We start from the raw sequence: 17,309 nt of genomic DNA, 5'->3' as shown, positions 1-17,309 counted from the left end.
GAGAAAACTTAGTACATATAAGTAGCAAGTATAACATATTGCTCAATACTCAGCTACATGGCACACCCCATTCATTGCAGCCCCTAATTTACAGCTGATCACAATTAATAGGAAAAGACCATTCATTTAGTCTATGTTATAGATTCGCATATAATTATAAATAAGTCCTAAAAGGTCAAGATCTAAGAGAACATGAATTTTTTTTTAAGATTATGTATTCTCCTTAAATCCCAAACACAAAGCTATTATGCTGGCATGAAGCATGTGTAAAAAGTTTGCAAAATATTTCATTTACAAATTAAAGTGCATTGCCTACTCTATTATCATCTTTTCAGTAGTACTATACTCATTTAGCCGCATGTATTTACATCGTACTTACATTAGATCAATAAAAAAGATAATATTAAATGTCATCATTATTATTGTCTAAGAGGGCAACTTTAATAACTCTCAATAATTTAGCCACAAGTAACTTACAATATATTGATATAATTCCTTTTATGATGAAATCATATCTACTTGAATACGAACGTGATACAACAATAACAACATCAATCTTTTATCTCACTATGTGGGGTCGGCTACATGATTCATCTTGATAACACAATATAATATTCAGAACAACAATCATACTCTAGTGATAAGAGTTAAAGAAACAAAGGCTAGATTTTTTATTACTGGTTTCTGTTGACGAGCTTGTCAGTTAGAGTGGTACCTAAGATAAATGTCCACTGACTAGTGTGTGCATTACTATAGCATGCACATTACTTGTTTCTAATATATCATTATCAAGTATCCACTGGCTTGATTTTGGATCAATTGGTATGCAAGTATATAATGTGTATAATTTTATATGCCAATTGTGGAATTTCCCTTTCTTAGGCAAGTAGATCAACCTTCTTCATACAAATTAGTTTTATTCACAACTTTAAATCATGCAAGCTATTCAACATGTGATACTCACATGATAATAAACAAATAATGATGGGTTGCAAACTTATATTATAGCTACAAGCACATATATCATATAATATAATGCACAATAATCATTATAAAATCATGGACTATGACTCTTAAATAATCAAGAATTTCCATAAGTAGTCATATACACTAATGAATATAACGCTCAAATATACGATCTCAGTTAATGATATTATGAACACATCATTATGCTTGTTTCGATATCACATCACATTATTATGCCAAACACCATGCTATATCTTAAATGGGTTAAATCAAAACTTATGGTCATGAAGATGCAGATGGATAAACACTTATGCCATGCGTTGGGAATCACTATTAAGAAATACAAATAGTCATGCATATGAAAAATCACATAACATCATATTAATTTAGGTTTATATTAGATAGTTGATAAGGAGGCCAACACCATGTGCCACTCAATAAGGCTTGTACAAACTTCATATCATGGTAAATAGTAAAGGCATACGTGGAGATTATGCAATGTCTTAATCACACCATGAGAATCAAACAATATGCCATGTATAGTAACAAAAAGCATGTGGTCAATAATAAGATCATATGCACTTTAGGATTCTCAATGCAAGGCTGTAGGGGAAACATGTAGGATTACTTCCATACTCATACAAATTATGTGGGAACACAGAGATCACTATAAACATGTAGGAACATGCACACCTCAAAATCCTCTTTATTACAACATGTTGCATGCATTGCATATTACGTACTTTTATGTCTTTAACGAGCAATCATAGATTTTGATCAATAACCCCGACAAATATTAATGTACTTGTCAAATTACATGGTGAAAGTGCATAGGACATACATAAATTGAGAAATCCCTTGCCAACAATGGTACTATTACATAGGAAATTTACATAAATGTATAGGGGACTTTCTATCACAATAATGTCAGGTGAAAATCATTATAATCTTGAAAGGTCAATCAAATCATATATTATCTACAAAAATCATTCGAGAGATGAAATATTGAAAATAATGAGAGGAGAATTATCCTACCTCATAAGGAACAATTATTCCAGCTACATCAATTTTTTAAATTGGATTTAAAAAAACTCTCTTTCTTGGCCTAGAGCTCTTGTACTCTCCTCTTCCTATCTCCAAACAACATCCAAATGAGTGAAAATAAGAAAAATGGAAATTTAGAATATTTATAATTCAATGGCATACTTATAAATAACTCAAAATTTTTAGTTCAAATTAAATCACATAATAAATTGATGCCCAATGCAATATTATGCTTAAAAAATTATGAAATACTATACATAAAATATTATATCGAGTATAGAGCACACTAATAAAAGGACTTCGTTGCGCGAAGAAAAAGTTGAAATTGTTTGCAAATTGAAACCAAATGACTCTAGAAAGTGTAATCACATAGGCCTATGCCAAAAACATTGTTCCGCAATTCATTTAACAGTACAACGCGAGCATACTTGATTGCACATATGATCAGGGATCATATGGATGATAATCTAGAGAGCAATTTTGATAAAATTAACAAGAACCAAAAACATCATTGATTAGTTTTATTCATAGATAGAGCTATGCTAGATATTTTATAGGGTCTAGATTACTTGATTCCACATTTGCTTTATCAACTTTAATGAGCATGTTTTATAAAGTTTCATAGTTTAGAATATTTCCAGATTTTTATTTAGATTTTGATTTAAACTTATCTCATGCTAAAATTTTGTTTTAAATTTATGTTTAATTGAGGTTTATGCTCATAAATAATGTATTATTATGCTCAATTTTGATTTAAGTTTGATCTCTTGCTTGATTTAGGTTCAATTTCATGAATATGTTCCAGCTTAAACTAGTGTAAATTTAGATTTAATAATATCAAATATAAATCGTATTATAATCGGGTCATGTTGTCATGGATGTTCTCACTAGACATTTGTAAGAGGATGTACGTTGGTGTATGCTTTTTGTTGATGATATTCTTCTTGTTGATAAAACTAGAGGGGGAGTTGAAGGTAAACTTGAATTATGGAGGTCAACCTTAGAGTCTAATGATTTTCGCTTGAGTAGATCTAAAACGGAATATATGGAGTGTAATTTTAGTAGTAATAGACCTAGTGAGGGGATTGTGACTTTGGGCGATCAAGTCATTAATAAGAGTACACATTTTAGATATCTTGGGTGTTTATTGGAAAACATCAATTAACTCTTAGGTCACCTAATTATAAAACTACCCCTCCTAAGAAATAAAGAGAAATATACATTCTAAATAATTTCTATTGATAAAAGTGACCTTCTTAACTATAAATATGTTAGTTCCCGTAGATTTCTAATTTAAAAAACTCAAAAAAAATCAATATGACTAGATTACTCATGTTTGTTGCCCTAAATACACATCTTGTTAAGCCACTAGTCATTGAACATCATTGGTAAAGTATGAGGACCCGATAGTATATATATATATTTTGGAGAAAACTTAGTACATATAAGTAGCAAGTATAACATATTGCTCAATACTCAGCTACATGGCACACCCCATTCATTGCAGCCCCTAATTTACAGCTGATCACAATTAATAGGAAAAGACCATTCATTTAGTCTATGTTATAGATTCGCATATAATTATAAATAAGTCCTAAAAGGTCAAGATCTAAGAGAACATGAATTTTTTTTTAAGATTATGTATTCTCCTTAAATCCCAAACACAAAGCTATTATGCTGGCATGAAGCATGTGTAAAAAGTTTGCAAAATATTTCATTCACAAATTAAAGTGCATTGCCTACTCTATTATCATCTTTTCAGTAGTACTATACTCATTTAGCCGCATGTATTTACATCGTACTTACATTAGATCAATAAAAAAGATAATATTAAATGTCATCATTATCATTGTCTAAGAGGGCAACTTTAATAACTCTCAATAATTTAGCCACAAGTAACTTACAATATATTGATATAATTCCTTTTATGATGAAATCATATCTACTTGAATACGAACGTGATACAACAATAACAACAATAACAACAATAACAACATTTTTACATAATCTTAGACTCAAATACCAATTTGATGTATGACATCTTAGGATTTAGCATTTGTTATTGCGGATTTACAACGAATTGCACAAAATTATAAAAATACATAAATTCATAGATTACAAACTCTTAATTTGAACAATTTTTTTAGTTACTTAAGATGAAATTTGAAAATGCTTAGAAATTTGACCCAATAATTAAACATTGTTCTACAAAAAACAATGTATAGAAATTAGGAACTATTAAGAAAACAATGCAATTAATTGGGCATTAGGCACGTGTTTAATCAATTATACCCAACTTGACTGAAATCAATCACGTTTTAATCCAATAATAAAATGAATGCATGTTAAGATAACTAAAATCCCAAGGTAAGAGAATCAAGCTTTACACTTGTAATCATAAGAACCTTTAAGTCTTCCACTTCCTCAGGTAACATACTCTCAAAATTAGAAGGAATTTTAAAAAAATGATTGATCAAGTTTTATATGCTTCAAAGCCCTTTTTATGATCACCAAGTTCCTCATAGATTTTTAATTAGAAAAATTCAAAATATAAACTTGGCATAATAAGTCATATATGTTGGTCAAAATAAATTTTTTGATAAGTTGCAAATATCACTATGATAAACTTGGTAGAATTAGTGGAGCAGATAAGTTGCACATATTGATAAGTCATGGAGAAGAGATAATGTATATGATACAAGTATAACATATAGACTGTATGCAGTTAGGAAACTACGTCTTATGGCATAAGACTCAAAACTAATACAAAACTCCAAGGTTCATTGCCCAAAATCGAATGACATCACACTTCTAGGCTTGAGGAATCTAGAAAATAATATTTTATTATATTCTTTGCAGGGACACTGCACTATGAAACTAAAAAATAACCAAATAATGAGCCTTTACATTGGAAAGCATCCTCCTAATGAATATGTAAAAAATTGTGCCAATTTTCCCTATCTTCTCATGTATTGGTTTTTTATATTAGTTTTCTTTCAAATTTTTTGTCTAATTCAGATTAGTGTGCTCTTAAGCTTATTTAGTATTAAGACCATGCTATCTTTTTTTTAAGTTACATCAAGGACTATGATGGAGGCATTCTTATGGAGTGCAAAATTGATCCAAAGCTTCCGTACACTGACTTATCAACAATGGTTCGTCGACAAAGGCAGGTATCTGATGTATGCCTTTTTATATTATTATTATTATTATTATTTTCTTTCTTATTATTATATTGGGATACTCAGGACTCCATATCCTTTGATGATTGTGGGTTGCTCTATTTGACTTATATTTGGACTAATTTTTCTAAGCACTCAGATATTCTTGTAGTTGAAAGCACACTATTATTTTGCTCTAAAGACTAAGTTACAACACATCTTGAAAGGACCAATTTAAGGTTATAGTTTGTAGACTTCTATTGGAGTTGGTAAATGCGGAGAACATTTATATTATAGGACATGTTTATTATTATAAATTGCTGGGAAATTTTTTTTGTGATGGCTATGAAAATGCTTACAAAGTATATTCAAAGTGAGGTCCTCTAATCTATGTTTTTTGCAGATAATATAGTTCTAACTAGTGAGATGTTTGTTAAATAAGTTGAAATTTAAAATGATAGAGAAAATTGTTTAGAATTTAAAGCATTATGATTAGTAAAATAAATTCTTAGTACGTGATATTCAATTTTAGTAGATGTGATATTATCAATTATTAATTAATATCACCAAAACATATCATGTTGACTTAGTTTGATAATCTAGGAATCTTGTGATTAGTATATAGAAGATTAGGAATATAAATTAGTTTATAATTTATATACTTAAAGCTTAGTTGTTAAATGTATAAGTGCCACAATAGGAGTATGTATGAGGAGAATATCATGAAAACTTACAAAGCTGTAATTAGGCTGACTATGCGGGTGTATCTTAGTTTAGGGATATAAAAAGTCCATTAATAGTTTGGTTGACTGTGTTAGAAAAAATAATCTTAAGATGAATTTTTAACAATAATATTAATGATAGATTTAAGAACGATTATGTTATGATAGTTGGAATACTATTTATTGAAAATAGGGTAGTTGAGAATTGCCTTAGTAGTTTGGACAAGTACAACAAATGGTAGAAATTGCACCTATTAGATAGAAAGCTAAAGTTAGCATTGAAGGAATGTAAAGAAGAGGGGTAGACTAATTGTAATGTTGATCGAAGTTACCATTGATTTGCATATAATAGATTTAATACTTTTTTGTACTCAGTAGTAATCACTATAATATAAGAATATGAGAATTCATAAAGCCGAGTCCAAATAGTTGGATTAAGGTTAATGATGATGATTATTGACTAGAAAATCATTATGAAATCTATAATAACATAAGTCTTGACTTCACCGACAAAATAATCAAGTGGCACAATTTTGATGGAAAAAGTTTAATAATATAGATATTATTAAGAATGGATCTTATTATTTCATATATTCATTCGGGTTATGACATGATAGTTATCTTGCATAATTGGACTAAAAGTTATAATGACATTTGTGCTAACACGAGTATGGACCATATAGGAACAGTTAGAAGCTCAAAGAAAACTAATTAACACTTGTCATTCCCCTACCTCATTAGGTTGCCCATTCTCCACCCTCAATGCCATCTCCTGCATCCTTTTGCTGACTTTTGCCATCATCCTAAACCTTTCTTTTGTTGGATATGTGAATTTGGATATTTTCATCTTTTTTTTCATGCCTCAGTAGGAATTTTTTATAAGAAGCTTAAATTTGATTTTCCAAACTTAACCTCCCTAATCTTGATTAAATGGTGTCAGCATGCAAATTGATCTAGGATTGAGATAAGATTTTTCATGATTAGCACTTGAGCTAGATTGAGCTTAATCAATCTTCCGCTACTAGTTGTTTAAGTTTGAGATTCGTGTGAGTTCTCTCTTACATTTATAATGTATAGTCACTAATTAATATATGTTGGGTGGAAAGTTTAAATTAATTCATTTATCAATTGGTGGGCCAAGAATTAATTTAACTTAATTAAGTCATAAATCTATGAACATCAACATTAACCTTTTCCCAACCATTTGGAATCGACTTCGAATCCTCCTTTATTATTACTCTTGATGCTACATGTGGTGTTAACTCTATCGTGTATTCTTGCACGATCTCTAATTAAGTTCCTTTTGATATGTCTCTTTTATTTTCCTATCTTTTCATCTTAAACATATATATCCTTATTTTATTGGAGCATCTTTTAGTATGTGCTTTAGATGCCAAAATAGCCTAAATTTATTTCTATGACGTTATCTCAAATAAGTGTTACTCCCATCATCTTGATAATATAATAATTTTCACTCTATTCTTTGCGGTGTACTATGCATGCATATTAGTATTCTTTTTTTGCCACATTCAACTTGGTTATTAGTGTTTTTATGCCCAACACTTCGATCCATGTAGCATAATTGGTTTAATTAGGAACTAATTTTGAAATTATTACAATACTTGCATGAATCTTGAGATCTTATTAGAGTTGGATGCTGTCTCGTGAAATTTACCTATAATGTTAAAATTATCTAAATTTTGGTGTTTGAATTTAAAATTTTCAGTTTGAGTTTTAAATAATTGTTTTATGTTCGCTTGTATAAAAGTTTTGTGGATCTTGTGGTAAAGAAGACAAATTTTAGAACGAATTGGAGCGACATATTTTTTACATTATGTCATTTTATCATTTTAATATAATTTTTTAAAAATGTCGTGGGTTTCAATATAGTTCATTTCTTCCCTATAAATATGAGTGGATGATGTTTTATTTTTCACATCTTTGGTTTACTTGAGTCGTTGTTATGAGTTCTTGAGGATTTTGTGTGTAGCGGTGAGGTTTTGTTTGCATTTTTAGTTAACTTGCAAATGTATTTTCAATTCATTGTTCGATATTTTTCGTAGACCTAATTGCATGGCATTTTAAGTGTTTAACGATTTCATCATTTTATTTAGTTGCATTTTTCTCATTTTAGGACTTATGTGCCTTTTTAGAGTTCTGTTTAGTCTAAATTATGCTAGCCTCTTAGTGTCTCCCCTGCATATGTAGAATCTATGGGGAGCTTGGGCCTTCCTAAAATAAAAAAAAGGTGTTTATGGTTAGTGTCCTACAACACAAGGTTCAAAATTTTCTCAAAAATCTTACAACGTTAAGAAAGGCCCATACGAGGTACTTATACAAGAGTTTACAACATATAAATTTTCCTACCACATTAAGAAAAGCATGTCGGGTTTACTTATTGCGTCGCGACCATTGCTTACTAGTTCCCCTGCCACGTTAAAAAAAGCATATATGATATTGCTTGTCATGCCAACCACATTGTAAATAGGGTTTTAGTGATGACCCCGTCGTGTCGCAAATGTTGTTGACGAGTTTCCTCTGCCATGCTAAAAAAGCGTATATGATTTTTGCTCTCTCTGCCCAATGCATCACCAACAGGTAGGTTAGGTCGACTAACTTCCCCGACTAAATAAATTAGGATATTCATAAAGATGAAATTATGTGATTTTAATTTACGAGTCATCAATCCTTAACCAAACACTTTTGAGCACAAGAGCAGAGCTTCTCATATCAGTACACTGGAGAGCCAGAGACCATTGTAGCTACCAAACTATAAGGCAATTTATATTTTTTGCTTTAATTGAAAGTGCTCTACCTTATGAGAGCGTTAATTAATAAAGAGAACTAATGTCAATAGGAAACCTTCAAACCAAAAAAATGAAGTCCCTTACAAGAATGCAAATTATCTGGCAATGCTTTATTACTACTTAATTTGTCTCTTGAAAATAAAATTTTACCCCACTTGTAGTCAAGGACAAATTACATATATTCTATGATGTCATGCATTTAGGCTTTTCTAGCTTTGCTCGAGGCATCTGATAGAGTATAAAGTTTTTTGTCATTTTGAGTTGATCTAAAATTGATCTCTCACTCCTTATTTACTCCCACTTTATAAAGTCTCATTGGATGAAGTTACTTATGACTGAACAAGAATTTTGTAGGTAGGCTAGGTCGACTAACTTCTCCGACTAAATAAATTAGGGTACTCAAAAAGATGAAATCATTTGAATTATAATTGACAATCCTTGACCAAACACTTTTGAGCACAAGAGCAGAGCATCTCATATCAATACTCAAGAGATCCAGAGAGCAATTGTAGTTACCAATCTATAAAATTGTTTATATTGTTTTTCCTAATTGAAAGCACTCTCTTTTATGAGGGTGGTAATTAATCAAGAGGACTTATGTCATTAGGAAACCTTCAAACTAGAAAAGTGAAGTCCTTACAAGAAGGTGAATTAATTGGTAATGTTTTATTACCATTTAATTTGTCTCTTGAAAATAAATCTCTACCGCTCTTGAAATTGTCATATTAGACGATGTTTTTTATGAGCACAAATTTCTAATGACTCCTTTGAGAAATATTTCTCTTTCCATATTTTGCTAGTCATGCGAGCTCTCTTTATTTGTGCTTTGGTCGATAGGCTGCCTGCAAATACTCTACAGGTGCTCGCTGCAAGGGGGTGGGGGTGGGGTTGGACCCTTAAAACACCTTTACTCAATTTCTTCCCAAGTGGGTTGTTACTTCAACTGCTATAATTATTGCCACTTGCATTCTCCTCCAGAAGCATGAGTCAGAGGCATCTAGTCCTTAAGATTTCAAGAGGTAAGTGGGAAAGCGCTCATCTCTAAAAGCAAGAACAGAAGATCTTTATTTTCAATTTTGAAACCGTTAGTCAATGTGCCCCTTTGAGAATAAGTTTGAGGTGTTGTGGTGTGTCAAGCCTAAAAGCGCAATCGGTGAGCTAAAACAATATTCATGAGGAGCTAAGATGCTCGATCTCCTTGGACAAGTCAATAAAGGAGAAGATCAATTCCTCTGCTCTTAGCTCTAGAACGTCCTTTAGCAAGATAAAGAATGGAAAGCTTAGAAGATGTTTGAATATGCTCAAGTTAAATCCCCTAAGGCCAAGCACATGGACAACCAACTAGGACTATAGGTGATCTTACAAAAGTTCTCACAACAAGCATCAATACAATCACATAAACAAACAAGCTCGATCAATACAATCACATCAAATCAATCACGTTTTTGCATGCCATTGTTGCTTTTTTGTTCATTTTCTCCTCTTTCATTTGTTTGTACCGTTTTGGTGTTGTTGTGGACAAATTTTTCATTTACTTAGGCATTTATCTTTTTTAAATTTTGCATTGATAATATTTTTTAAATTTTCATCTTGTACTGATATTACACAGGCTGTTTGAGTATGACTTTTTTATTTATTTCAAACTACAGGCAATTGATGAGAAAATCAGAGAATTATCAAACTGCCATATTGTTTATTCTGGCATTGACTTTCAAAAGGTTTGTTTCTAATCTTCTCTACCATTTTTTTTATTCTACTTTAAAATTTAGTAAGGGCAGGCAATAATACTTTCATCACCTCACCTCCTATGTTTTACATGAGCAATGAGTTTTCAATCATCTGCAATGAGTTTTTATTCTACCCTCTAAATTGCATGTAAATAAGGGCTTGCTTGGTTGTAAAATAGGATTTAGTATATCTATATTTGATAAATTCTATTCAAATAGGATGTTTTTCGATTTAATAAATCCTGATTGTAAAACTATATGGTCGCCCAATGCTTAAAAATCCAACCAAATCTACGGACCGTTTGGTTGTAGATTGGAAAATTTAGGAGATTGAAAAAAACTTGGTAAATAGTGCTGAAGTAAATTTCTTTATTATTATTCTTTCCAAGATTTGATAAATTCTGAATTTGAGCCAAAATTTATCAAAATCCTGCTAAATTGATGTAACATAAGTTCTTAAATCAAGTAGGAGAACACTAGGCATGCAAATAAGATACTTCTTTTCAATATCACATATACAAACACCAAATGATAGAAACATAGTAAGAAATAAAGGGAAACCGTTGATAGAATAAGTAGAAAGAAGACTGAGAGGAGGAACTGGGGTTAGGGACAAGACAGCTCGCAAGCTAAGAAGAAACCCTCAGGTTTATATTGCTTTAACTCACCAAAAATTGCTTCTAACTAGAGAAGAAAGATATAAGCGGAAGGGAAACATAGCATACAATAGGCAAAACTGAGCATCCATAGGAAAAAAGGAGCAAGAACACACAAGTGGAAGGGAAAAGTTGTGAACAGACCTGAGAGCATCAAACCCGACATAATCATGGGTTGTTTTCCATCATAGGGCCATACAAAATAAAATTACATAACATCAAGAAAATTAAAAAAATCATAAAATGATAAATCTTGACTGCATCAATTCTCCCATGGTGGAAGAATCTCATCTCTTGATGAGGACGTCTTTGTAATATGCTAGTAGATATTAAGACGATGAACTTGCAACTCCTCAGCTTCAATCTTAGTACAATCAGTTAGAGGATGTCCACTCCATCTAACCAAGAATCGTCGATGCACTCCATGTCTTATATGGGTAGTACGAATATCCAAAAAATCATCTATAAGATCATCACTGGTTTGAATTGGAACTGTAAGGGGAAAAGTCTCTATGTCCACAGAATCAGTCGGCTCTCTCCCTCGAATGCAGTAAGATCAACAATATTAAACAAGAGAAGTTCCAACAGAAGATGCGAGATCCAATATATAAGCATTTGTTCCCAATCTGCGAAATTTGGAAAGGACCAAGTTTCTTTTGGCTTAATTTGCCAAATGTACCAACAGGAAAACGTTGTCGTCGAAAGTAAGCCATAACTAAATCTCCTTCTTGAAAATAACATTTTCTCTGATGTATATTGGTCGCAATCTTGTATTTAGCATTTTTCATATGGAGTTTTTCTAGTTCCTGTAGTTTCATCTCTGATACCAAATTGATACAACCTAAGTTCTTAAGTCAGGTAGGAGAACACTAGGCATGCAAATAATACACTTCCTTTCAATATCACATAAACAAACACCGAATGATGGAAACTTTGTAGGAAACAAATGTGGGAAAATGATTAGGATGTCATGCAAGAAAGAAAAAATTAATACACATAAATTATATTACCCTTAGAACAACGACAAATTGGCACCTCACATGAAAACACAAACTAGAGAAGGCGCTCAAAGGAAAGGACAAACAAGAGATCCACCAAAGAAATTATGATCCAGCACAAGTCTATGCTCCTCCAGCAAATACCAATAGAATATCACACAAAACACCATACAACTCACAATATTTAGAGAAGAAAAGTACGTGTGGAAGGGAAACCGTGGAAAGAAGAAGTAGAAAGAAGACCGAGAGGAATAAATGCGGTTAAGGAGAAGACAACTCGCAAGCTAAGAAGAAACTCTCAGGTTTATATTATTTTCACTCACCAAAAACTGTTTTTAACTAGAGAAGAAAGGTACAGGCAGAAGGGAAATCATGGAGAGAAGTAGAAAGAAGACCGAGAAGAACTGGGGTTCCGGAGAAGACAGCTCGTAAGCTAAGAAGAAACCCTCAATTTTATATTGTTTTCACTCATCAAAAACTGATTTTAACTAGATAAGAAAGATACTGGTGGAAGGGAAACCGAGCAATTAGCTGGAGAAAATGAGCAAGAACACACAAGTGGAAGCGCAATGGTGTGAACTGACCTGAGAGCACCAAACTCGGCATGATCATGGGTTGTTTTCTATCATCGGGGCATACAAAATAAAATTCCATAGCATCCAAAAACACAAGAAAATAATATATATATATAATGAGAAATCTTGACTGCATTGTAAATCCAGAATTTACTTAAGCCAAGATTTAGAAACAATGTTTGGATAGTCTAAATCCATCTTAAATCCTGCTTGAAATTGGTAACCAAACTGCACAACAATGTAAAAATATCTTAGAAAATTATCAAATATATGTGCAATGTTGATCTTGTCTTGAAGGCTTATTTTGTTTTGTTTTGTTTTTTTTTTTAAATGGTTGAAGGAATAGAAAAAAAAAAATATAAACCTTTTTTGCTAATAGTAATTTTATGAATTTGTAATTCACTCTCTAAAAAAATCATCAATGAATGGAAATGTTAGGATTAGTTATTTGTTTGAATTATAGAGTTAATTAATTTGATAAATCTAATATAATTTGGATATAAAGTTAATAATGAATACTTAAGTCTTTAAATAACAATGCGATCCATTAACATCATTGGAATTGTGCATTAAGTGTCAGCAGTTTTTTTTTTTCTTTTGTACGTTGGATATCGTTTCTGCTCTGTTTATTTTTATCATATGCTGCATATCATACTTACTGTTAAGATATTTTCTTTTTCAGAAGGAAGCTGGTATTCCTAGAAAGATTCTCAAAGTTGAGGATATTCCTGGTTTGAGTGAGTAATTGCTTGCAGTTTCCCTGTTTCTTTTATTCCGTGTAATACTTTTTCATACTTTCAGAGCTAATCTAACAATTGAATTCAAGATTATCATACTTAGTTTTTAATCTTGTTAACTTCTCTTAAGTACTTTTAGTATATGTGAGTAACACAGTTTGCTTTTGCTATTTCGTATATACTTATATCTATGCTTGTGAAATCTGATTATATGATACGTTAAGTATTAATGAATCATGCCTAGAAATTTGATTTACTATTTTACCTTTTTCTGGTTAGTTAACTTAATGTAATTGATAAAAAAGTTCAAAAAGGATGAAACTTGTATATAGCCTGCAACGACAAGTAGATTCGTGCATGGTTGATTAGTTGGAGCTAGTCACAATAACTAGGCACAAACACTTTTCATTTATTCTTGTATTCATTGAGTCGTTTCTTCTTGCTTCTCAATTCTCTCTTATTGGAGCTAGTCACTTCTCTTTATGTTCCCTCGCTGTCTAATTTTTTATATGCTTCTCCTTGGTTCTTTTTCCTGATGCTTTTTATGTCTCACTTACAAGCTTTTTCTCAAGAATGCCTATCAATTCTTTATCTTCATAGTCTCTCTCTTCATGCTGCCTCCACCTCTTAGTCTATAGCTAGTCCCACAAATTCACAAGTATTCTTGATTTTTAAGATTTCTTTCATGTCTTCATTATTTATACTGTTATTGCTTTTATCTTTCGAATAAATGAACATTACTGTTATTAGAAAAAAATATTATCCAGAGCTAAGCGCACAGTGGATGGGTCTGAAACTTGATGAGGACATTCCACAATAATTGCTAATCTACATCTCGCAGTTAAAAGTTTTGTACCATGCTTATTAACATTACGAAGCAGCAATAAGTAAAATTAGGCCTTCAATCTATCTTCTCGTCTTGTAAAATTTAACAATTGTCCTTAGGTAAAATATGGGGCATATCTGCAAAAGACACCATTCTTTATGAATCCAAGGTTAGGCAGCATCAAAACCACTATTCCTCTAGTCAAGGTTTTATAAGAGAGAGTTGATTTTGAGAAGAGGCCAGCAATGTCATTTTTTGCATGAAATGATGGAGACTACAAAAGAAGAGATAACAAAAGCATGTGGAGAGGTGAAGAGAAATTATAAACCCATTGTGGACAACATTTATGTAAAATGGACACCAATTGCATTTCCCTTTACATGCAGCTTGCTATTACTTAAACCCTCAATTGAGATATGAGAGAAACTTTACCTGTGCTGTTGACATGGGAATAGTCTCTTTGAACGCAAGACAACAATGAGCCCAAATAGAAATGTGCTCATAATTGGCGGCTGTTAGTTGGATCAGTTTGACAATTTTGAATGTGACATAGGCTAAGAAATGACAATTATTACAAGATACAAAATATCTCAACGTAATTTCTTAATTGTTCTTTGTGGATGTATTCTTAAGAATTATTGTTGGCAGGTTATTTTTATTGATTATTTTAATGGATTAATTTCATGGTGGCGACGATTTTGGTTTAGCACTCCAGAACTGGCTAGGTTTGCTATTCTAGTGCTAAACCTAACATGTAGCGCTTTTAGATGTGAAAGCACCTAAAGCATATTTGATCATTTTTTTACAGATATGTACTTGTCTCCTTGTTAATTTAAATTACGTATGTACTTAGTTATTTATTTTGAATATGAAAATACTTACGTGCATACTAAGAAAAGAAATAAATATAAGCGACAAAAGATAAATGCTCTTGTTTATGCTATTTATTGTTTGAAGCTAAGGGAAAGAACAAAAGGAAAAGCCAACCGTTGCGTTTATCCGGTATTCGGAGAATTAATTATGGAGAAAGAAGATCCATTAATTCCTTGAGATATAGAGTGGTTGAAGCATTCAAAGATATAGTGGTTGAAGCATTCTAAAAACCTTACGGCCTTGGATGTAAATGTTGGAGAAAATATTGGTGATGATGTCCCTGAAAGAACAATTACTACTAATTTAAATTTTTGTAAGTGTCCTTGCACAAACGACATGTTTGTCTTCTCATACACAAGGTATGCTATAATTTGATTTTAGATCTTCAATTTAACTTAAGATGTTGACAAGATAACAGGAGAACATATCATATTTTTTGCATACAAGGAAAAGAGTGTAACAGTCAATTGGGTTAATGAGGAGAATAAAGTGCCACATCAAGGAGATGATACCATGCTTGCTGAAGACGCCTTTGATCTTGTTGAAGATGATGATTTAAATTGACAATCGAACTCCTTTGAAGCTTAAAAATCTATTGCATATTAATGCATCCACTGTCAAATTATTTACTAGGTTTCCTCCCGAAATATGAGAAAACATGATCCATTGTTCTATTAAATTTTTTGTTATTAAATATGCGTGAATGCCTTATGACTTTCCAATGTTTTATTCAACTCACTCTCCCCAATCCGCTTATGTTAGATACCTTTCTTAGACCCAAAATCTAAGTAATCATTTTCATTCAACCCAATTCAAGTGATCTTTCCTATGACATCCATAATGTTAAATCCATAGATGTCCCTTAGGAGTTGTCCCTTCTGTTAAAGTTCATCCTACCCTATTGGATGAATTTCACCAAGTCCTAAGTGAAACCCCTTAGCCGTGTCTATCTTACCCTATTAGATAGACATCTCTCTTATCCAAATACTAAGATAATTCTAAAACACCTAAAAATTACTTAAGTTTCTTTTGATACAAGGATTAATCATCTCCCCCAAAAGGCGAGATGCTTACATCATTGTATCTTAGGATTCATAAGTAACAGGCTTGCCAAAAAGCAAGCAGTGATTACTTTATGGGTTATTCATAACCCTTTTAAATATGAAACTTTTAAAAATCAAATAAAATTTTTAAGTCACAAACAACCTAAAGTGAAATCACCTTTGGATAAAGATTAAACACCTTCATTCCAAAATAAAATCAAACACCCTTAGTGTGATATGACACACAGGCCTCACACACTTAGGTGCATAACCCCTAGGCATGCTAGGATTAAATTTTTTTTCTTTTGTGCGCATGTGATTGATGATTTGATGTGATTGCCCTTGGATTATCTGTGTGTGAGCACTTGCCCTTAAGTGGATAGTGTATAAATATACATGTTCTTCTTGCAGGTGGCCATACCAAAAGGGGGGGCACTCATAAATGATAAATTGCTTGCATGACAGGTACTGCTTAAACCCACCCAAAAGATGTGGCCAATAGGGTAGAAGCATATGCTTAGCACTCTAAGTGCTAGGCAAATTTTGGATGCGATTATCATATAAACTGCTTATAACTCTATTTTGCAGGCTTGAGTCTTTTATATTTTCTAAATGTATTTGATAGAAGTAGAATGTAAAACTTGTGGGGGTCTGGATCAAAAGAAACTGAACCAAACGGATGTACCTGTGGAAGATGATGCATGAGGTTTACTTGGAAGTTAAAGCTTCAAGACCCACAAGTAGAGTCTGTAATAGTTTGACTGGGTTGTATAATGACAGACAACTCAGCTGCCAATTCTGTTTGTAATAACTTGGACTCTGTTTACATTCCTTGCACTTTATTTATAAATAAAAGCATGTTTGGTTGTTTACCTGATTGCGCAATAGAAAATCATACTTTTTTCCTAGGCTTCTTTCCTTGCTTTTGCTTGGGTGTGGCTTGAACTGTTTGATGCGGTAGTCTCTTAGGACAAAATAAGATTTCTACCCATTAAAATGTAATCAATCTTATTTTGTCTGCATTAAACAGTCCAAGTCACACCCAAGCAAAAATAAGAAAAAAAAGCCTAAAAAAGCATGCTTTTCTATTGCACAATCAGGTAAACAACCAAACATGCTTTTATTTATAAATAAAGTGCAAGGAATGTAAACAGAGTCCAAGTTATTACAAACA

The 17,309-nt window shown here is 32.0% G+C and overlaps 1 protein-coding gene across 1 annotated transcript in view; it reads left to right on the top strand.

Moving 5' to 3' along the window:
* LOC110114546 (histone acetyltransferase GCN5) overlaps window positions 1-17,309 on the top strand; it is a 49,967-nt gene that overhangs the window by 19,932 nt on the left and 12,726 nt on the right. The window contains exons 7-9 of the mRNA XM_020847463.2: window positions 5,084-5,183; window positions 10,350-10,418; window positions 13,339-13,393. Of these exons, the coding sequence (XP_020703122.1) occupies window positions 5,084-5,183; window positions 10,350-10,418; window positions 13,339-13,393 (224 nt within the window). The remainder of the gene's footprint in view (window positions 1-5,083; window positions 5,184-10,349; window positions 10,419-13,338; window positions 13,394-17,309) is intronic.

This window comes from Dendrobium catenatum, unplaced genomic scaffold (genome assembly GCF_001605985.2).
Source record: "Dendrobium catenatum unplaced genomic scaffold, ASM160598v2 fragScaff_scaffold_157, whole genome shotgun sequence".
NCBI classification, from domain to species: Eukaryota; Viridiplantae; Streptophyta; class Magnoliopsida; order Asparagales; family Orchidaceae; genus Dendrobium; species Dendrobium catenatum.
This window is presented reverse-complemented; position numbering and strand designations above follow the sequence as displayed.